The 18788-nt window shown below is 50.3% G+C and overlaps 1 protein-coding gene across 3 annotated transcripts in view; it reads left to right on the forward strand.

The window, feature by feature from the left end:
* The window catches only part of NUDCD3 (NudC domain containing 3), a 79083-nt gene extending 74335 nt beyond the window's left edge, over nt 1-4748 (forward strand). Inside the window, exons 5-6 of one of the 3 annotated variants that reach the window (XM_060171605.1) lie at nt 544-732; nt 2636-3447. In XM_060171605.1, the coding sequence (XP_060027588.1) occupies nt 544-732; nt 2636-2848 (402 nt within the window). In that variant the 3' untranslated portion in view covers nt 2849-3447. The other 2 variants (XM_060171606.1, XM_007524404.3) reach the window with 2 other exon arrangements.
* The last annotated feature ends 14040 nt before the right edge of the window (nt 4749-18788 follow it).

Genomic DNA, 18788 nt, shown 5'->3' on the forward strand with positions numbered 1-18788 from the left:
GCAGGCAGCACCACCCCACAGCTGCTGAGTTTGGCCAGGCTTCGAGTGGCCTGCGTGGATGGTCTGCATCTGGACCTGCGTGGCAGCCTCCACCTTGAGCTTTGTGTCCCCCACCCCCATCTCTGCCTGGGAGCACAGGGAAACTGGGCGGGAGTGCTTCCTCTTACCAGGCGGCGGGTCACACAAGGCTCTTGGAGAGCTGGGGACCCCTCTCAAAGCCCACCTGACCAGGACAGGGGTTAGGTGTTCAGGTGAGGACAGTTTCATCCTACCTGGCCCTTTGTTGTCCATCTCGGTGGCCTCCAGAATTGGGTGGGGGTGGGGGTAACTGCTGTGCTAGAAGCAGTGAAGCTCTTTGGGGGGGCCAGGGTGGGTTCAGGGCTGGGGTGCTCTGAGAGTGGACTGGGTGCTGGGGACCTAGCGGTGTGGGTGGTGCTGCAGAGGGCTTGGGGTTGGGGTCCCAGACGAGACCCACAGCCTCACCCACGTGCCAGGTCCCTGATGCCCAGCGCCACCAGGCTGACCCTGGCCACCCCATTCCAGGTGAGCCTGAACAAGGTGGGTGAGTACTGGTGGAGCGCCATCCTGGAGGGCGAGGAGCACATCGACATTGACAAGATCAACAAGGAGCGCTCCATGGCCACAGTGGACGAGGAGGAGCATGCTGTACTGGACCGGCTCACCTTCGACTACCACCAGAAGCTTCAGGGCAAGCCACAGAGCCATGAGCTGGTACGGCATCCCCTTGCCCGTGCATGAGCGGGGTGGGGGTGTGTGGGGGCTTGCTTCCTGGCTTGAGGTGGCTGCAGGAATCAGATCTGGGGGCAGCAGCCTGGGACTGGGCACTGGCTCTGCTCTGCACAGAGCCCATGTGCTGGCAGGGTCAGTAATGGTGGGAGCTTTCCTGACTGTCCCTTCAAACTATGATGGCAGCATCCGGCCTCCTGTAGGACCCTCAGCATAGGAGGGACCCTTGTGTTCCACCAGCCCGGCTGCAGATTGGACCACTGAGCTTGGGTGGGAAGAATTTGTATCCAAGTTACTTTGAAATGCCAGAAGCCTTGGAGGCTGTGCGGCCAGCGGCTACGTGGGGGCAGGAGGCAATGCAGAGCCTGCCCATGGGAGCCCATGTATACATCCTCTTGTCGTAATAATCCCAGGTTTGGCTATTTAGGGGGAAAAGGGTTGCTTTCCTCAGGTTATTTTTAATGCCTCTGTCCCAGATGAACAGCGCCAAGAGTTTGCATGGTGGTGTGATGGGAACAGCGAGTTCAAACCCTTCATTTAAGGGAGGGAGTGTCACCAGGCTCCTCGGCTGTTCCTCCCGTGTTAACCAGGCGACCACCACCACCACCACCACCACCACCACCACCACCACCACCACCACCACCACCACTACACACACACACCATGCAGATTCCACATTTGGGACAGCATGGGGGCTGATTTCTGGGAGTATTTGTTCCCTGGCTGCACACATACCTTGGACACACACGTCTCCTTGTCCCCATGAGAGGGCTCTGTGTCCCAGACGCAGAATGTGCACAGTCCTCCAGCTCCTTGGGACATAAATGGAACTGAGCTGGTGCCAGGTGTGCCTATCATCCCTCCCCAAGATACTGACCTCTGTCTGACTCCTCACCCACCTGGGCCACGGGCCTTGCCCAGCCTGCAAGGGCGTCTGATGGCCATGTGTGGAACATCCCCTGCTATTTGCTCTGAGCATGGCAGGCACAGCTCCCTCTGGGCCTGACCCACTGGACTCCATTGCCTGTGGCTACAGGATGGGAACCCGCCTGCACAACCCCCTCGAGGGCTCCCTCATGGGACATTTGGATCCCTGCCCTCACACCAGACTAACTGAGCAGGAAGGGGAGGGGAGCCTTGAAGAGGCTGCAGTAAGGGAAAGACTCAGGGATTGAGTAGGAAGGGCTCTGGGGAGACTGAGCCCATGCTGTTCCTAGAGCTGCCCCAAGGAGGCGGGAGTGAGCAGTGAGAGCTGGGCTGTGCTCACTCCCATGGGGCCCCCATCTGCCCTGCTCCCACCTGCCCCCTTGCTGGAAATAGAGCCTGGCTGCTGTCTTCCGGCCCTGGTGACTCTGCTGTAAGTCCATGGGCCCACAGGACCCTGGCAGGGGTGCCCTCCAGGCTGCTTGCCTCCCAGGCCTTTCACACGGGGTATCTGAGGAGTTGGGTGTGAGGGAACCGCCAGGAGCTGGGCAGTGGGGGTGCGGTTCACAGTGCTGAGGCCTCATGACCCAGCTGCCAGGCTCTGTGGCCCCCAGGGGGTGCTGGTAGAGGGGATTGGGTGAGGCCATGTTTTCTGGGGACCCAGGGCAGTAGTAGTTGGGGGGACAAGCCAAAATCAACCTGGCAGTTGGTGTTTTGAGTGTTAGACCCTTCGGGAGTCTGTGCCGGTGTCCAGCAGCTGGCACCAAGGAACAAGGGTGCTCAGAGCAGAGTGGGGGCAGGAGTTGTGTAGCAGCGGGGCACCGAGGGTGTCAGTGGGGGACTGCTGTCGTTCATCAGGCTGGATGCTAAGTTCAAGGAGTGGCAGCCTGGGCTAGCAGCTCCCCGTTCTCCAAGTGCGCTCTACTTTTTTTTTTGTTTTGTTTTGTTTCCTTGCTGAACCAAGGCCCCACATACCACAGTCTTACTGCTCCCAGGCCAACTTCCTCATCCAGAGAGGAGAGACCCCACATCACGGGAATGTCCCCCAGTGCCCTGCCAGCTCCCACATGGTGCCTGGCCTCAAACCTGGGTGCAGCAGGGCATGCACCCCACCTGGCTTAGGTATCTCTGCAGCTCCAAGTGCGCTTCCTTAGGGCACCCTGTCTGCTCCTGGTGAAGATGGGGAACTAGCCCCCCCCCAGTTGCCTCATGTCCCTGATGGGTTTCTGTAGCACACGTGGATCTAATGGCAGGAAAGGGGGCTGTCGGGAGGGAGAGTAAGGGGGGTTGTGTGACACAGGGTCCCCACCACTCACTCAGGAGGCAAGGCCTGTGGGGTGGGCTCCCTGGCGGCTGGTAAAGAAGGCCAGGTGAGCTGGGGCCTCCCTTCGAGTCACAGCCTAGGGGTACAGACCCAGTGCCCCCCAGCCTCCTCCCTCACTGTAACACAACAACACAGCCTCCACCTCTGTCATCCCCAGGCGAGTCTGGGCAGAGGTTCTAGTGAGAAGGGACTCAGCTGAGCCATGAAGGCGAGCAGCTATTGACCTGGGGCAGCCCATCAGGGAGCAGTCAGGATTGCGTGTGCCCCGGTCTCACCCCTGACACCTCCCACGTGGAGCAGAGCTGACCCTCCTTTCTCCTGTAGACAGAGGCACGGCCGGGCCAGCCAGCATGGCAGTGCTTCTGTGGCCACTCCGGGTCCCCCCAGGAAGCATCACGAGGCATGTTGGGGGACCTGCTGCCCAGCACGTGCTTAACCTCTCTGTCTGTTTTCTGTTTGTAGAAAGTCCATGAGATGCTGAAGAAGGGGTGGGATGCTGAAGGCTCTCCCTTCCGAGGCCAGCGATTCGACCCGTCCATGTTCAACATCTCCCCAGGGGCTGTGCAGTTTTAGTGACTGAAGGAAATGGGCGCCTCAGGGAGCTGGGGCTGAGCACCCCTGGCTCCCTGCCCGCCAGGGATCACTGTCCGCCCCCTGCTCCATACTTTCTGTTACGGGCAGTGCCGGGCCTCTGAGTCTTCAGACATGGCCAGTGGTCCCCAGAATGCTCCAGGAAAGGGGTGGGAGGGTCTGCTCGGTGACTCTGAGCTGGAGCACTGGAGAAAGTGGGGGTGTTGAGGCAGATAGCATCACTGGCCTACCAGCCCCTGCAGCCCTGTACTCCTGCTCTCTGCTCCACCCCTGCTTGCTTTTCTCGTGGTGCCAGGGTTTGTAGTGGGAGTGGGGAGCCCCCTTTGTCCACTTGTGTGCACGTGCAGTAGTGCTCCCGCGTGTAAATGTCTGTGCCCCCAGCCAGGGTCCTGCTTGCTATGTTTGGCGTCAGAGGAAGTTCTCACGGCGTCGGCATTGGTGCACTTGGCTTTCTACACTCGGGTCCCCACCCCTGCCTAGTCCAGCTCAGTGCCCCCCTGGGCCCTGTCCTTGTCAGGGAGCCAGCCACCCACCCCACTCAGTTGCCTGTGCTGACTGGGCATCCTTGGGAGCCCATACAGGGCGCCAGATATAAAGCTGGGTCTCACCAGGCTGAGCCGGAGGCAGGTGTCTGGGCACAGTCCTTCCAGGACATCTCAGACAGAAGCTGACTCCCCCTGGTGTTGTCAGGGGAGGCACAGATGCCACATTGTGGGGGCATGGAGCTCTGCAGTCTGGTCATGGCCCCCAGGAGCCTGCCCCCACTGAACGAATGCGGGTCTTCTGGCTTGCGCACGTGAGAGCCGCTCTGCTGTCCCTGTCTTACCGCGTTGTAGGGTCCTCAGCTGGGGGGCGGCCTCCTGGGCAGCTGTCTTCTGCCTGGTTTTACTGTCAGTGTTGTGTCTCTTCCTCTCCCACCGCTGTAGCCTTGGACTCGGGCTAGGCTGGGGGGCATTCGTGTCCTGTGCAGCTGACCATACCCCTCCCCCCCCCCCTGCTGCCCAGGAGTCGTGCCCTCTGCCTGTTTTACTCTCTCTAGACACAGAAGCAGCAGACTGGCCACTGAGCTCCATCAACTGAGGTCCGAGGAAAGCGGGGTTGCCCGCCTGTGAAGTCACCCCATCTCCGGTGTTGGTTGGCAATAAACTTTTATTTAAATGCTTGTGGGTCCATGTGTGGCATCTGTCGCCGAGAGCCCCATGTGGGCAGTGCCTGAGTTCTTGTGTAGAGTCCCCATCCGCAGGTGCAGCAGATAGCAGCCCTACAAGGGATCTTAATGAACCCATAGCTGATCCACCTGCCCACACACGCCAGCCCTCCCTGGCGTCCGGAGCTCTGATGAGGCTGTGCCTGCTCCCAACAGGGCTTGGAACCCAGGGTGAGCCCAGTTCTAGGGGCTCCAGCCAGAGAATGCTACAACACCCCACTTCCTGCCCCCCATAGCAGAGCAAGTGCCTGAAGCAGCCCCATTCACTCAGCCCCCCACACCAAATTGGGCAGGGCTTGGCAAGCGTTTCTTGAAAACATATCTTAAATGGGTGAAGACGGCTGACTGTAGCGTTGGGGCCAGAAGAAGCAGGGCAGGCAGCATCTTTCTCCAGCACCCCTGACACGGGGGAGTGAGAACAGGCAGGACACTTTGTGGCACTGAGTCCAGGAGGCAGCAGCCACTACCTGGAGACTGAACCACCTGGAGTGCAGCTTGGGGAACAGCCCCATACCCACCTCCAGCCTGGTGCCCTGCTACAGTGGGGATGGGACAGGACAGGCTTCCTGCGGAGAGTGGGTCATCAGCCTAGAGTTGGCAGCAGCTGGGGTAAGCAAGCACTCTCTCTCCCACTCAGAGGGCAGATGGAGTGGCCGTCAGCTTTATTCTTTATGATCCACAGTTGAATACACCAACCTGCCATCAGTGGGGAGGAAGGAGGTGCCAACACTGAGCCCTTTGGGGGGCAGTTGTCGCTAATACTCCCTGCCCTATGGCATCTAAGAGCTGGGGAGGGCAGGGTCCCAGTGAGGGCAGGAGGGTGGCTGGGTCTGGGCCCCCATTACCTGGGACTACCCCAGGAAGAAAACCCTAGGCATTGGGCCAGAGCTGATGGGATCTGGAGCACTTTTTGGTTCAGCCTTTCAAGGATGGGGAGAGCCCCTGGCCCCAGCAGGACTCCCTGTGCCTCTGCCATCACTAATGGCTTCTGGAGCCACTCCTAGAGTGGGTGGAGAGTGGCAGGAAAGGTCTCCCTAGCATCCCCTCACTGAAACCCAGGTGACTCAGATGTTCTTTGCAGAAGGATCCTAGAGGCTGTCAGCCATTTCCTGATGCATGTGGGCCAACCTGGAAGCCCCACCTCCCCCCCCCCCCAAGTCCTGGTGGCCCTGGGGCTCACTTTGTCCCCAGTATGAATGTCCCTGTTCCTGTGTCTTGGGAGCAAGAATTGCATTGACTTCAGGGCCCCCTGAAGATAGAGGGGCCCCTCTACCAACTCCTGTGGCTGGTGTTCTTGGAGCAGCACCCTGACATTGCTCCAGGTGTGACCTGCAGGGCAGACACTTGGGGGTGGGGACCATGATTCTCTGAGGAGCATAGGTGTGACGCCCCCACAAGGTGAGTCTCACCCACCCCAGCCTAAGGAATCCATGGGGCACCTGGGGCCTGATCCTAGTGTGCAGCCGGCAGTGGATTTGGAGGGCCCTGTGTTGGTGTATCAGCCGCTCCAGTGAGAGTCCTGCACTGCCCGGAAGGGGGTGGACGGTGGCTCACCTAGTAGAGCATGTGCCCTGCTGCACATGGCCCTGGATGTGAGCTCTGGCAGCACCTGAGTGCTGTCCTGCAAGGTTGGCCTGGCGAGGCAGCTCAGCGACATCCAGTGTACACTAGGCCCCAGGCTCTTCTCCAGATGCTACATTGACAGTGAGTGAAGAGGGTCCCGGAGGTAGCACACGGGCGCCAGGCAGGCACACCTGTCTCTCTGCACAGAAACCTGGGTTCAAGCATCTAGTCCCCACCTGTAGGGGAGAACATTGCTGCAGGTGTCTCTTTCCTGTCTTTCTTTTCTTCTTTCCCTGTTTCTGTCTCTATTTAAAAAAAAAAAAAGTGCCTAGCTATTAAGAATGAGAAATACATCTTTTTTTCTGTCTTTTTAAAATATTTTTATTACTGAATAAAGACAGAGAAATTGAGAGGTAGGAGATAGAGGGGGAAAGAGACAGAGACACCTGCAGCCCTGCTTCACTACTGGTAAAGTTTTCCCCCTGCAGGTGGGGACCAGGGGCTTATGCTTAACCAGGTGCGCCACCGCCTGTTCCCTATTAATTCATCATCTCTACTTCATTTTGGGTGGAGCATGAAGGAATCGTGTTAAGTGAGATCAGCCAGAAAGAGAAGAATGGATATATGGGATGATTTCACTCATAGAAGTTGAGAAATAAGAACAGTAGGGGAAACACAAAGTAGAACTTGGACTAGAGTTGTTGTATTGTGTTGAGGAATCATACAGACACAGTCTTTGCCCTCAGGTTTTGCCACTCCCTGCGATATCTTGCAGTGCCCATTTCAACCAATCCTGTCCCGACACGTCACTCCTGGTTGTTGCCTAATAAAGCCCTCCCACTTCCGCGCTCCCCCCCCCACCCCCCCCCCACCCCCACCCCCCGATGGTGAGGTAGCAGGGGCCATTTTTTCGGCTGACTCCACGTGGCCTGAGCCACCCTGTTTGATCTGTAATAAAGATTTGTGTACCCCATTTGCTCCGGATCTCCTCTCTTCTCCGTGGCGCAGCCCGACAGTATTGCACCAAAGCAAGGGGAGAGTGGGGCTTTCAGGTTCTGGTGCAGGATGGTGAAGAGGGGACCTAAGAGGGAGGTGAGAGTGTTTGGCAGACACCTATCATGATGAGATGAGAATGAGAATTTTTATCCATATCAAAAACTGTGCTTACTGTAAATTACTACACCCCCCACCTCCAAGAACAACAACAAAAATGAAGAAAAAGGAAAAGCCACTAGAACTGTGGAATCATGTAGGCACAGTCCCAGCGATAACCCTGTTGGCAAAAATGAATGAATGAGGGGGCCAGGCAGTAGTGCACTCCATTGAGCACACATTACCAGGTAGCTTGAGGACCCGGGTTCAAGCCCCCAGTCCCCACCTACAGGGGGGAAGCTTTGTGAGCAGTGAAGCAGGTCTGCAGGCGTCTCCCTCTACCTCCTTTTCCCCTCTTGATCTGTCTCTAGCAAATAAAATATTTTAAAAATCGATTTTTTTTTTTAGTGAATGAATGGGGCTGGGGAGACAGTATAATGCTTCTACTAAAGCCTTTCGTGCCCGAGGCTCTGAGGTCCCAGGTTCAGTCCCAAGCACCACCATAAGCCAGAGCTGAAAAGGGATTTGGTTTTTCTGTGTTTTTCTCTCCTCCATTTAAATAAAATATTTAAAAAATCAATGAATAAAACAAGTATTTGTGCTGACACTTACCTTGAGGAGCTGTGGAACTGTATCCCTGTGACAGTGATCCTATAAATCGACACCTTAGGGGTAAAGTGATTTTTTAAAATAGGCTGTAACCACAATAGGAGAGACAGAGACAGACATCTGTCCAAGAGTAGAGTGAGCTCAGCAGGGAGGTGGCTCTCAGACACTGCCCTCTGGAGGGTGGGACACAGCTGCTGAGACCCTCTGAGAGGGGGAGGTGGCAGGGTTCACATATCACCTCATAGGCCTGACCTCACTGCTGTGCCGTCTTCCTCACAGCAGGCACTGTGGCAGGATCCCAGGATAGCTGCAGAGCAGGGTGCACCCCTCCTAGTCACAGCACGGGGCATTGGCAGCTGGTCGAATTGGCATCTGTCTACACACACCCCCTGCCTAGGATAGTCAGGCAGGGCTTCTGGGGCTGTTCACTTGAGTCTTGGGCTGAGTGGAGTCAGGTTATGGAGGGCACCTGGTTACCCCTTTAGATTCAGTGTGGTTTCATGCCCACCATGGCCCAGATGTGGCAGAAAGGGCAGACAGGCCTGGGGATGGATTCCGGGGTCAGGGGACACAGGGCAGTAGGCTGTATTGTCAAGGTCAGTGGCAGGCTTTGGTGTGAGCCCCAAGTCTCCTGGGGTTCAGGAGAAGGTTGGACTGGGGGTGGGGGTGGCTTCTGGGGCTGTTGACTTGAGTCTTGGGCTGAGTGGGGTCAGAGGTTACATTGTGAAGACTAGGGATTAGGGGCTGGGGAGGGGGCTCAGCAGATAGAGTGGAAGCCTTCCATGCACAAGAACTTGAGCTTGATCCCCTGGGTGGGATTCCATGGGTGGTGGAGAAGTGCTGTTGTCTCTGTCTCTCTGATGGGTCAGGGAGATGGCTCAGTAACAGAGTGCATGTGTGAGGCCCCAAGTTTGAGCCCCAGTACCACATAAAAAAGACTGGGGCGTAGATAATGGTGTCCCCACAGAGCTCCTCTAATTAGAATTAGTCTCCTAATTCTGCCCAGCCCGGGTCCATGTCTGTTGCGCAGTTTTATCACATGCAGTCAAAACACACTCAGTCACCCCCAGGTGCTCTAGACCTCCCCGCACCCCTGGAAGTCACTCACCTGTTCTCCCTCCTTACCATCCAGGGATGTGACAGGTGACAATGGCAGTGTGTTGGTCTTACTCACCCACCTCCCTGAAGCCACATCACAGCTGCTGTGGGGCAGCCCCTCAGCTTCCTGACAGGTGGGCCACCATCTGTGCACATATTTCTCAGAGGACGTCCATGTAGTTCCCTCTATGATAAGAAAACTCCTGTGGGGTGTTGGGTGGTAGCGCAGCGGGTTAAGCGGACGTGGCGCAAAGCGCAAGGACCAGTGTAAGGATCCTGGTTCAAGCCCCCAGCTACCTACCTGCAGGGGAGTCGCTTCACAGGCGGTGAAGCAGGTCTGCAGGTGTCTATCTTTCCCCCTCTGTCTTCCCCTCTTCTCTCGATTTCTCTCTGTCCTATCCAACAATGAACAACATCAACAACAACAATAATAACCATAACAAGGCTACAACAACAAGGGCAACAAAAGGGGGGGAAATGGCCTCTTGGAGCAGTGGATTCATGATGCAGGCACTGAGCCCCAGCAATAACTGTGGAGGCAAAAAAAGAAAGAAAGAAAACTCCTGTGGACGTTCCAGTGCGTGCTCTCAGTGCCAACAGGATGGTTTGTTTCTTCAGTACTCGACAGCCGCAGAAGGCAGCCAAGCTCTTTCCCATAGGGCTGCCCTGCCCTGTATCCCCACTGGAGGCTCACCTGGTTCAGTGCTGTGGCCGCCCGAGTAACAGCCCCCGATGTCCACATCTTCATCCTCAGCACCTGTGGCAAGGAGGCTGAGTTGCTGGTGGGACTGGGGAGTTAGGAGGCAAGCCCATTGCACTCATAAGGTCCTGAAAATGGGGACAGAGGGAAGAGTTCAGGTCAGGCTCTTAGGACGCATGCCCCCCTATATTCATAGCTGCATTATTCACAATAGCCGAAGAGTGGGAACAGCCTAAATACCCATCACTAGATGATTGGCTGAAGAAGTTATGGGGTCTGATTGAGCACAACACATTACCATGAACAAGAACACAGGTTTAATCCCTGGCTCTCCACCCAGGGGGCAGGGGAGCAGTGCTTCACAGGTAGTGAGGCAGATCTGTAGGTGTCTCTCTCCCACTGTATCTTCCCCTCCCCTCTCAATTTCTCTTTGTGCTATCCAGTAAAAATGGGGGGGGGGGATTGGCTGGCAGAAGCTGTGGATTTGGATTTGGTCTGTGCACCGAGCCCCAGTGATAACCCTGGTGGCAATAAAAAAATTAAGTATTAGGGCTGGGCAGAGGCACTCCCAGTTAAGCACACATAGTATCAGGCTTAATAAAGACCCAAGCAAGGATCTGGATTTGAGTCCTCGTCCCCCATCTTCAGGGAGGATGCTTCACAAGTGGCAAAGCAGGTCTGCAGATGTCTCTCTGTCTCTCCCTCTCTATAGTCCCCTCCTCTCTCAATTTCTCTCTGTCCTATGCAATAAAATGGAGAAAACAGCCTCCAGGAGCAGTGGATTCATAATGCTGGCATTGAGCCCCAGCGATAACCCTGGAGGAAACAAAATAAAAAAAGAAGTAATGGGATATTATTCCACTGAATCCTCTGCAATTAAAAAAAAAAAAAGATGATATTGTGTCCTTTGGGACAAAATAGGCAGAACTGGAGGTAATTATGCTTAGTGAGGTAAGAGGTGAAAGAGAACTACTGAATGGTTTCACTCACACATGGGATGAACTTGCAAGAAGAAGCAAGCAAAAACTGCTTCTAAAACTGAGAGCTGAGGAGGTTATCTTTGGGAGGTGCAAGGGTTCAGACACAGAACTGTGGTGAGTGTGGCATGGAACTATATCCTGTAATCTTACTATCTTGTAAACTACTATTAATCACAAATAAGAAATGAGAAAGAAATGGGGTGGAGGGGCTGGGGTGGATGGTTGGGATGGGACACAGTCTTTTGGTGGTGGGAATGGTGTTTATGTACAAAGAGAAAAAAGAGAAATGAAAAAAGAGTTCATGTCAGGGTGATGCAACTTGAGAGACTTCTGCAGTTGGCTGGTTTTAAAGGTGGCCATTGGCTAAGAGTCCAGGAGTGTGGGTCCTTCTAGGAGCTGGGGTCGGCCAGGAGTGCTTGGAGTCCCATCATGCTGAGGCCAGTCTTGAGCTTCCAGTCTCCAGGACAGTGAGGTGTCCTGTTGGCAGTGTCCGGAGCTGCTGTGTGTGTTTGTGGGCATTGGGCACAGCAGTGATTGGAAAGAAATGCAGGCACTGCCAGGATCCTCATAGCCTGTATCATCACCCCTGTGACAGGTGCCCTGTGGCATCCCACCCTAGCACCATGTTTATCTCCCTGACTACTAATGGCAGCTGGCTGCCATCCATGGCTCTTCCCTTGGTGAAATTTCTGCTTTCATTGCATTGATTGTTTGGGTGGCAAGCTTACACTTCTTAAAAATAGGGACTGGGAGATAGCCTGCCTGGTGAGGCACACACCTAATCTTTCACAAGGACCATGTTCAAGCCCCAGCACCATATGGGAAGACCATGGACTGTAGCAGGAGAAACTCCACAGACAGATCGATGCTGTGGCCTCTCTCCTCTATTTTTCTCTCATTGTCTTATTTTTTTTCCATTCTAGATGCCTTTTACTAATTTTTTATTTCCTAAGTGCAGTGACTAGACCTGCTACTATTCTGTATGAGAGTAGACTGGACTCTTCCCCAAATCTGAGGAAAGACACCCTGCTTTTCACCGTTAAATGTGATGCTAGCTTTACATGTTTGGTACTGGCCTTTTTTGTGTTTGTGTTCTTTTTCAGACAGAAACAGAGAGGTAGAGAGAAAGTGAAAGAGCCCACAGCACCAAAACTTCCTTCAATGTGGTCTGGGTCAGGCTCTAGCTTGGGTCATGCATATGGCAAAGAAGTGTACTATCCCAGTGCGCTATTTCAATGACCCATGGTAGCCGCTGTCTGTGAGGTTGAGAAAAATTCATCTCCTTAGTGTGCTGAACGTTTTACCATGTGTGGGTACTGTACTTGGTCTAGTGTGTATCATCTATCTATGTATCTATCTTTTTCTTTTTTTTTTTCATACTCAGACTGATTTTATTTTTTTATTTATTTACTTTTATAATTTATTTATTTATTTAAAAAAGGAGACATTAACAAAATCATAGGATAGGAAGGGTACAACTCCACACAATTCCCACCACAAGATCTCTGTATCCCCTCCCCTCCCCTGACAGCTTTCCCTATTCTTTATCCTCCTGGGAGAATGGACCCAGGGTCATTGTGGGTTGCAGAAGGTGGAAGGTCTGGCTTCTGTGATTGCTTCCCTGCTGAACACGGGCGTTGACTGGTCGGTACATACTCCCAGTCTGCCTCTCTTTCCCTAGTAAGGACGGTCTCTGGGGAAGTGGAGCTCCAGGACACATTGGTGGGGTTGTCTGTCGGTGGGGTGGGGTCGGCATCATGCTGGCATACAAAGCCAAACAAATTGTTGAATAGTGCAGATGAAGTCTTGGGGGGGGGGGTACTCACTGCAAACTATTGTGTACTTTTGCTTTCAGGTATATATTTTGCCCTTGGATGGAGCTAGAAGGAATTATGTTAAGTGAGATAAGTCAGAAAGATAAAGATGAGTATGGGATGATCCCACTCATCAACAGAAGTTGAGAAAGAAGAACAGAAAGGGAAACTAAAAGCAGGATTTGACTGAATCTGGAGTAGGGCACCATCAGACCACCTTATCAGCTAGGGCCCTAGTTGGGGAGTCCTGAAACTCCCAAACAGACATGATGGGCCTAGACCTTGAATAAATTCCTCTCTCCATTGTCACTGGTCATCTCTATCAGGAACAACACAAAAGACCCCTTTGTGGCCCCCCCGTAGGACCTTGCCCTCAACATAGATCAAGAATGGTAGAGAATGTTCCATCCTCCGAAGGAAGGCTGGATAACATACTTTATCTACCACCTGAGGAAGATGGGTCTTGAAATTGGGGCAGCTTGGAATGTTCCTACTTGTGACCACAGAATGTGAGCTCAGATTTACAGGGATGCACAAGTCACATAGGCTCCTATGCTGAATATGGGCCCCAGATCAGATCAAATCGATGGGGTTTACAGTCAACAATATTTATACACCTTTCCCATATTTGGGAGCTACTCTCTTCCCTGATCCAGATTTCTGGTCCTTTTTCCAGCCATGACATCATCTCCCCAGATAAAACTTGGATCCATTAGCATACCAGATGTCAGGTTCAGGGGAAAAAAAATAACAACAACAACAACAACAACAAACTAGTATAGTCCTGGGCCCTTTGGAATATAACTAAAATAGGACTACTAACTACCTACAAAATGGAGACCCCCCCCCCAACTCTTCATCTGAACTGTTCCAGCCTTAATTATATTCATGATTAGTCAACAATTTGTTTGGCTCTATATGTTAACTCCTTTTTCAGCCACCAGGTTCCAGATGGTAACATGATGCCAACTGGACTTCCCTGGGCAGACGACCCCACCAATGTATCCTGGAGCCCTGCTGCCCCAGAGTCCCACCACAATAGGGAAAGAGAGAGACAGGCTGGGAGTATGGATTGACCTGTCAACACCCATGTTCAGCAGGGAAGCAATTACAGAAGCCAGACCTTCCACCATCTGCACCCCATAATGACCTTGGGTCCATGTTCCCAGAGGGATAAAGAATAGGAAAGCCATCAGGGGAGAGAGTGGGATATGGAGTTCTGGCGGTGGGAATTGTGTGGAGTTGTGTCCCTCTTACCCTATGGTTTTTGTCAGTGTTTCCTCCTTTTTATAAATAAAAATTTTAAAAATATATACATATGTATACATCTAAATAGAGTATATATAAATATGCCGAATAAAGCCTCTTCCTTAAACTGTTCTTGTCTCACTTTCCGTTGCCTGAACAGAATTGACCCATTTCTTCATTCCCTTTCACACTTTAAAGTTGTCCCATATTCCTATGACTTGTGTTTCTGGGTCTGTTTTACCGTGTACCCCCTTATTGAGAGTTAAATGTTTATTGTTTCTTTCTCTGTGGCACTCCTTTTTAAAATTTATTTATTTTTAAAATTTTTATTGGGGAATTAATGTTTTATATTCTATAGTAAATACAGTAGTTTGTACATGCATAACATTTCCCAGTTTTGGCACTCCTTTCAGTAACTCTTGAAAGGCAGGTCTGGTAATGCAAAGTCCATTCGTTTTTGTATGTCTGGTACTGTTTTTCTTGTTCCTTCATATTTGAATGATAGTTTTGCAGGGTGAACTACGTGTGGTTGTCAGTTGTTGTCATTTAAAACCTTGGCTATACCACTCCAGCCTCTCCTGACCTCCATGGTTCTGCAGAAAAGTCTGATGCAAGTCTGCTTACAGTGCCTTTATAAGTCACTTTCTTCTTTTCCCTGGCAGCTTGTAACTTTTTTCTTTTCCCTTGATTTTTGATAACTCCACAATGTTGTGTCTTAGGTTAGACCTGATTGACTGGGTTTAGGGACTTGGGAGTTCTCTCTGCTTCCTGAACACATACAGCCTTCAGTCTCTTAAAGAGCTGTCCTGTTCCCTAAACGTTTTCTTTCTTTTTCTACATTGGAGTCAGAGTGTGATCATTTTACCTTCTATTTCTTTTATTATTATTTTATTATTTTTATTACCTTTATTTATTTATTGGATAGAGACAGCCAGACATTGAGAGGGAAGGGGGTGATATAGAGGGAGAGAGATAAAGAAACACCTGTAGCCCTGCTTCACCACTCACAAAGCTTTCCCCCTGCAGGTGAAAATCGGGGGCTCGAACCCAGGCCCTTGCACACTGTAATGTGTGCACCCAGCCCCCTCTATTTCTGATGTCTCTCTTCTACTTGGGTAAGTCTACTTCCTTGACTTTGAGCCTGGAATGTCTTCAAAATGTCCTTCTCATCCTGTGGCTCTGTTTTCACGTTTTATATTTCCCTACCTAGTGAGTCTTTGAGGTCATGGATTCCTTTCTTAATCCATTTCTCCATATTTATTTATTTTTTTTTTGCTAACTCAAAAGAAAATTGTTTATGAATGCAGTTTCTTTTTTAATTTTTTGATTCTTATTATCTTTATTTATTTCTTGGGTAGAGATAGTCAGAAATTGAGGGGGTAGTTATAGAGGAAGAAAGACACCTGCAGTCCTGCTTCACCACTTGCAGGTGGAGACTGGGGGGCTTGAACCCAGGTCTTATGCATTATAATGTGTACACTAAACCAGGTGCACCACCACCAAGCCCCTCTCTTTTTTTTCTTTTTTTGGGGGAAGGGGTTAATGGTTTACAGTCAACAGCAAAATATAGTAGTTGGTACATGTGTAACATTTCTCAATTTTTTTTTTTTTTTTTTTTTTGCTTCCAGGGTTATCACTGGGGCTCTGTGCCAGCACTACAAATCCACTACCCCTGGCAGCCAATTTTTCCATTTTATTGGATAGGACAGAGAGAAATTGAGGGGCAAGGAGAGAGAAAGATAGACACCTGTAGACTTTCTTCACTGCTTGTGAAGCGTCACCCTGCAGTTGGGGAGCCACAAACTCGAACCTGGACCCTTACACAGGTCCTTGTTTTCAGTACTATGTGTGCTTAACCAGGTGTACCACGGCCCAGCCCCTCATTTCTCAGTTTTTCACATAACAACAATCTAACCCCCATCGTAGGTCCTCCTCTGCCATCATATTCCAGGACCTGAACACTTTTCCCAACACCAGAGACCTTTACGTTGGTACTATACACTAATCCAAAATAAATTTTGAACTTTGTATTTTTTTCAAATTTCCTGACAATGTAATTTCTTTCTTTTCTGGACCTGCATCATTAGGTGTTGGCCATCTTGACTTCCCAGTATGGGGATTTACTGGCTTTACCCATCTGTTTTGTTTTCTGTTGTTGGCGGTGTTGGGTTCTGCTTTGTGAGTTTCAGGTGGAGGAGAGGAGTTTTGAAGAAGTGATTTAGTGCTGTTGCACCTGATGTCGCTTAAACGGAGCCCTAGTTTGGGAAGGGATAGGGGAGGAGGATCCCAAACATTCTTCTTTTCTTTCCAGACTGTTTCCTGAAAGTGGGAACTTTGCTGTCAGGTCAAATTTCTTTCCCGACTGCAGGGCAGTCTGACCTTGATCACCAGGGTCTCCATGGCTGTAAGACACCTTAGACATTATTTCAGCCCCCTGCTGCTACAAGGGTATAACATTCAGTTTCCTGAATCTGCCAAATAGTTTCTCACCAGTGACCTGTGGCTTCTGTGGTTCTTCTTCTTCTTTTTTTTTTTTTAATATTTATTTATTCCCTTTTGTTGCCCTTGTTGTTTTATTGTTATAGTTATTATTGTTGTTATTGATGTCGTCGTTGTTGGATAGGACAGAAAGAATGGAGAAAAGAGGGGAGACAGAGGGGGGAGAGAAAGATAGACACCTGCAGACCTGCTTCACTGCCTGTGAAGTGACTCCCCTGCAGGTGGGGAGCCGGGGGCTCGAACCAGGATCCTTACGCTGATCCTTGGGCTTTGTGCCATGTGCACTTAACCCGCTGCCCTGCTGCCTGACTCCCAGCTTCTGTGGTTCTTAACAGAAACCTCAAACTCCTTTTTTTTTAATGCCTACATGGATTTGAAACAACTGCAAATATGGTGCCCACCAGCAATGCAGTGTTTCTGCTTGAGTCTTTCCCTCCCCTCCTGCTCTTGCTGTTCCTGAGCCATCACCAACCTTCAGATAGTGATGTTTCTTCCTTTACCAGAAATCCTAGCTGTTCTTTGATGAAATTCATTAAGTTATTTTGTTGTAATATTTGTTTTCTTGGAGAAAGCCAACTTCTTGAGACTAAGTCATCATGCGCCACCCGGAACTAGGTATGAGAAAATCAGAGTTTAATATCCAGATGTCAGAAGAACTCCTTCAACTCAGTAATATAAAGACAAGACAATCCTATTAAAACATGGACAAAAGACTTCCCTAGACCGTTCTTCAAAGTATAAATGACTGATAAGCTCATGAAAAGATCCTTAAATATCATTAGTCAATTTACTTATTTATTTATCGCCACTAGGGCTATCATGGGATCTCTGTGTCTGCATGATTCCAGTGCTCCTGTAGCCTCTTTTTTTGGATAGAGGGTGAGAGGCAGAGAGAAACAGAGAAGAAGAGATGCTTGCAATTCTGCCCTACCACTTAGGAAGCCTGCATGGTACATGCACAATACAGGTGAGCCATCTTTATAATGATAGTGATAATGACAATAGTAATAATGTGTGTGTGTGTATATGTGTGTGTGTGTGTGTGTGTGTGTGTTTTAAATAAGACCCACTGCTCAGGAACTGAACCTAGAATCTCAAAGCCTCAGACATTTAAGCCATTTCGTATAACCATTACACTATCTTGACTTCCATCAGTCAACAGTAAATGCGGAGGTATACTTGGCATACACTAGGATGGCTGTAATTTCTTTTTAAAGAAATAACAAGTGTTGGCAAGGATGTAGAGCAACTGGAATCCTTGTATGTTGCTGGGGGGGGGGGTGTAAAATGGTTCAGCTGCTGTGGAAAGTCAGCTTAGTGACTCCTCAACAAGTTAAATATAGAATGGTTGTATGACCCAGAAATTCCATTGCTAGCTCTGTAACCAAACTACTTAGAAGAGGTGTTCAGACATATCACAGCATTGTTCACAGTGGTAGTTTTCATATTAGTCAAAAGATAGAGTGACCAAATTACCCACAACTGATAGATAAACAAATGTTATATACACATAGTAGAATATATTCATTTATAAGATGGAATGGCTTTCTGAGACACACTGTCACACAGATGAGCTTTGAAAAACAGGCTGAGAGGACAGACAACATATGACTCCACTTAATGAAATATCTAACTAGATAAAAAGCAGGTGAAAGTATTGTCTGGGAAGATGGTGTCAGAGTTGGGAATTGGGCTCAGCAAAAATTAGTAAAGATCCTGGGTCCATGGTCCCAGAGGGATAAAGAATAGGGAAGATATGAAGGGAGGGGATTAGATAGGGAGCTCTGGGGGTGAGCATTGTATGGAAATGTACCCCTCTTATCCTGTAGTCTTGTCAATATTTCCATTTTATAAATAAAAAAGATTTTAAGAAATCTAAAATAAAAACCTTCAAAAGGCTGAAAAAAAATTAGTAAAGTCACAGGCCCCTTGGAATATACCTAAAATAGACTTCCTAGCTTCTTCCAACATGAAGACCCCAAATCTCATCTGCTCTATTCTTACCTTTAGGTTCCTGTTTATTAAACAATTTGTTCTGCTTTATATCTTAATGCTTTTTAGTCACCAAGTTGTAGATGCTACCATGATATCAACCTGACTTCTCTGGGCAGACGACCTCACCTTTCCAGAGCCCTACCCCACTACGTAGAAAGATAGAAACAGGCTGGGGGTACGGATCAACCAGTCAATGCCCATGTCTAGTGGAGAAGCAATTACAGAAGCCAGACCTCCAACGTTCTGCACCTCATAATGATCCTGTGTCTATACTCCCAGAGGGATAAAGAATAAGGGACTAGTGTATTGCACCAAAGTAAAAGACTCTGGGGTAGGTGGAGGGCAGGGGGAGAGTTCAAGTCCTGGAACAGGATGACAGGAGACCTAGTGAGGGTTT

The sequence above is a fragment of the Erinaceus europaeus genome, chromosome 14 (assembly GCF_950295315.1).
Source record: "Erinaceus europaeus chromosome 14, mEriEur2.1, whole genome shotgun sequence".
In the NCBI taxonomy this organism is placed as follows: Eukaryota; Metazoa; Chordata; class Mammalia; order Eulipotyphla; family Erinaceidae; genus Erinaceus; species Erinaceus europaeus.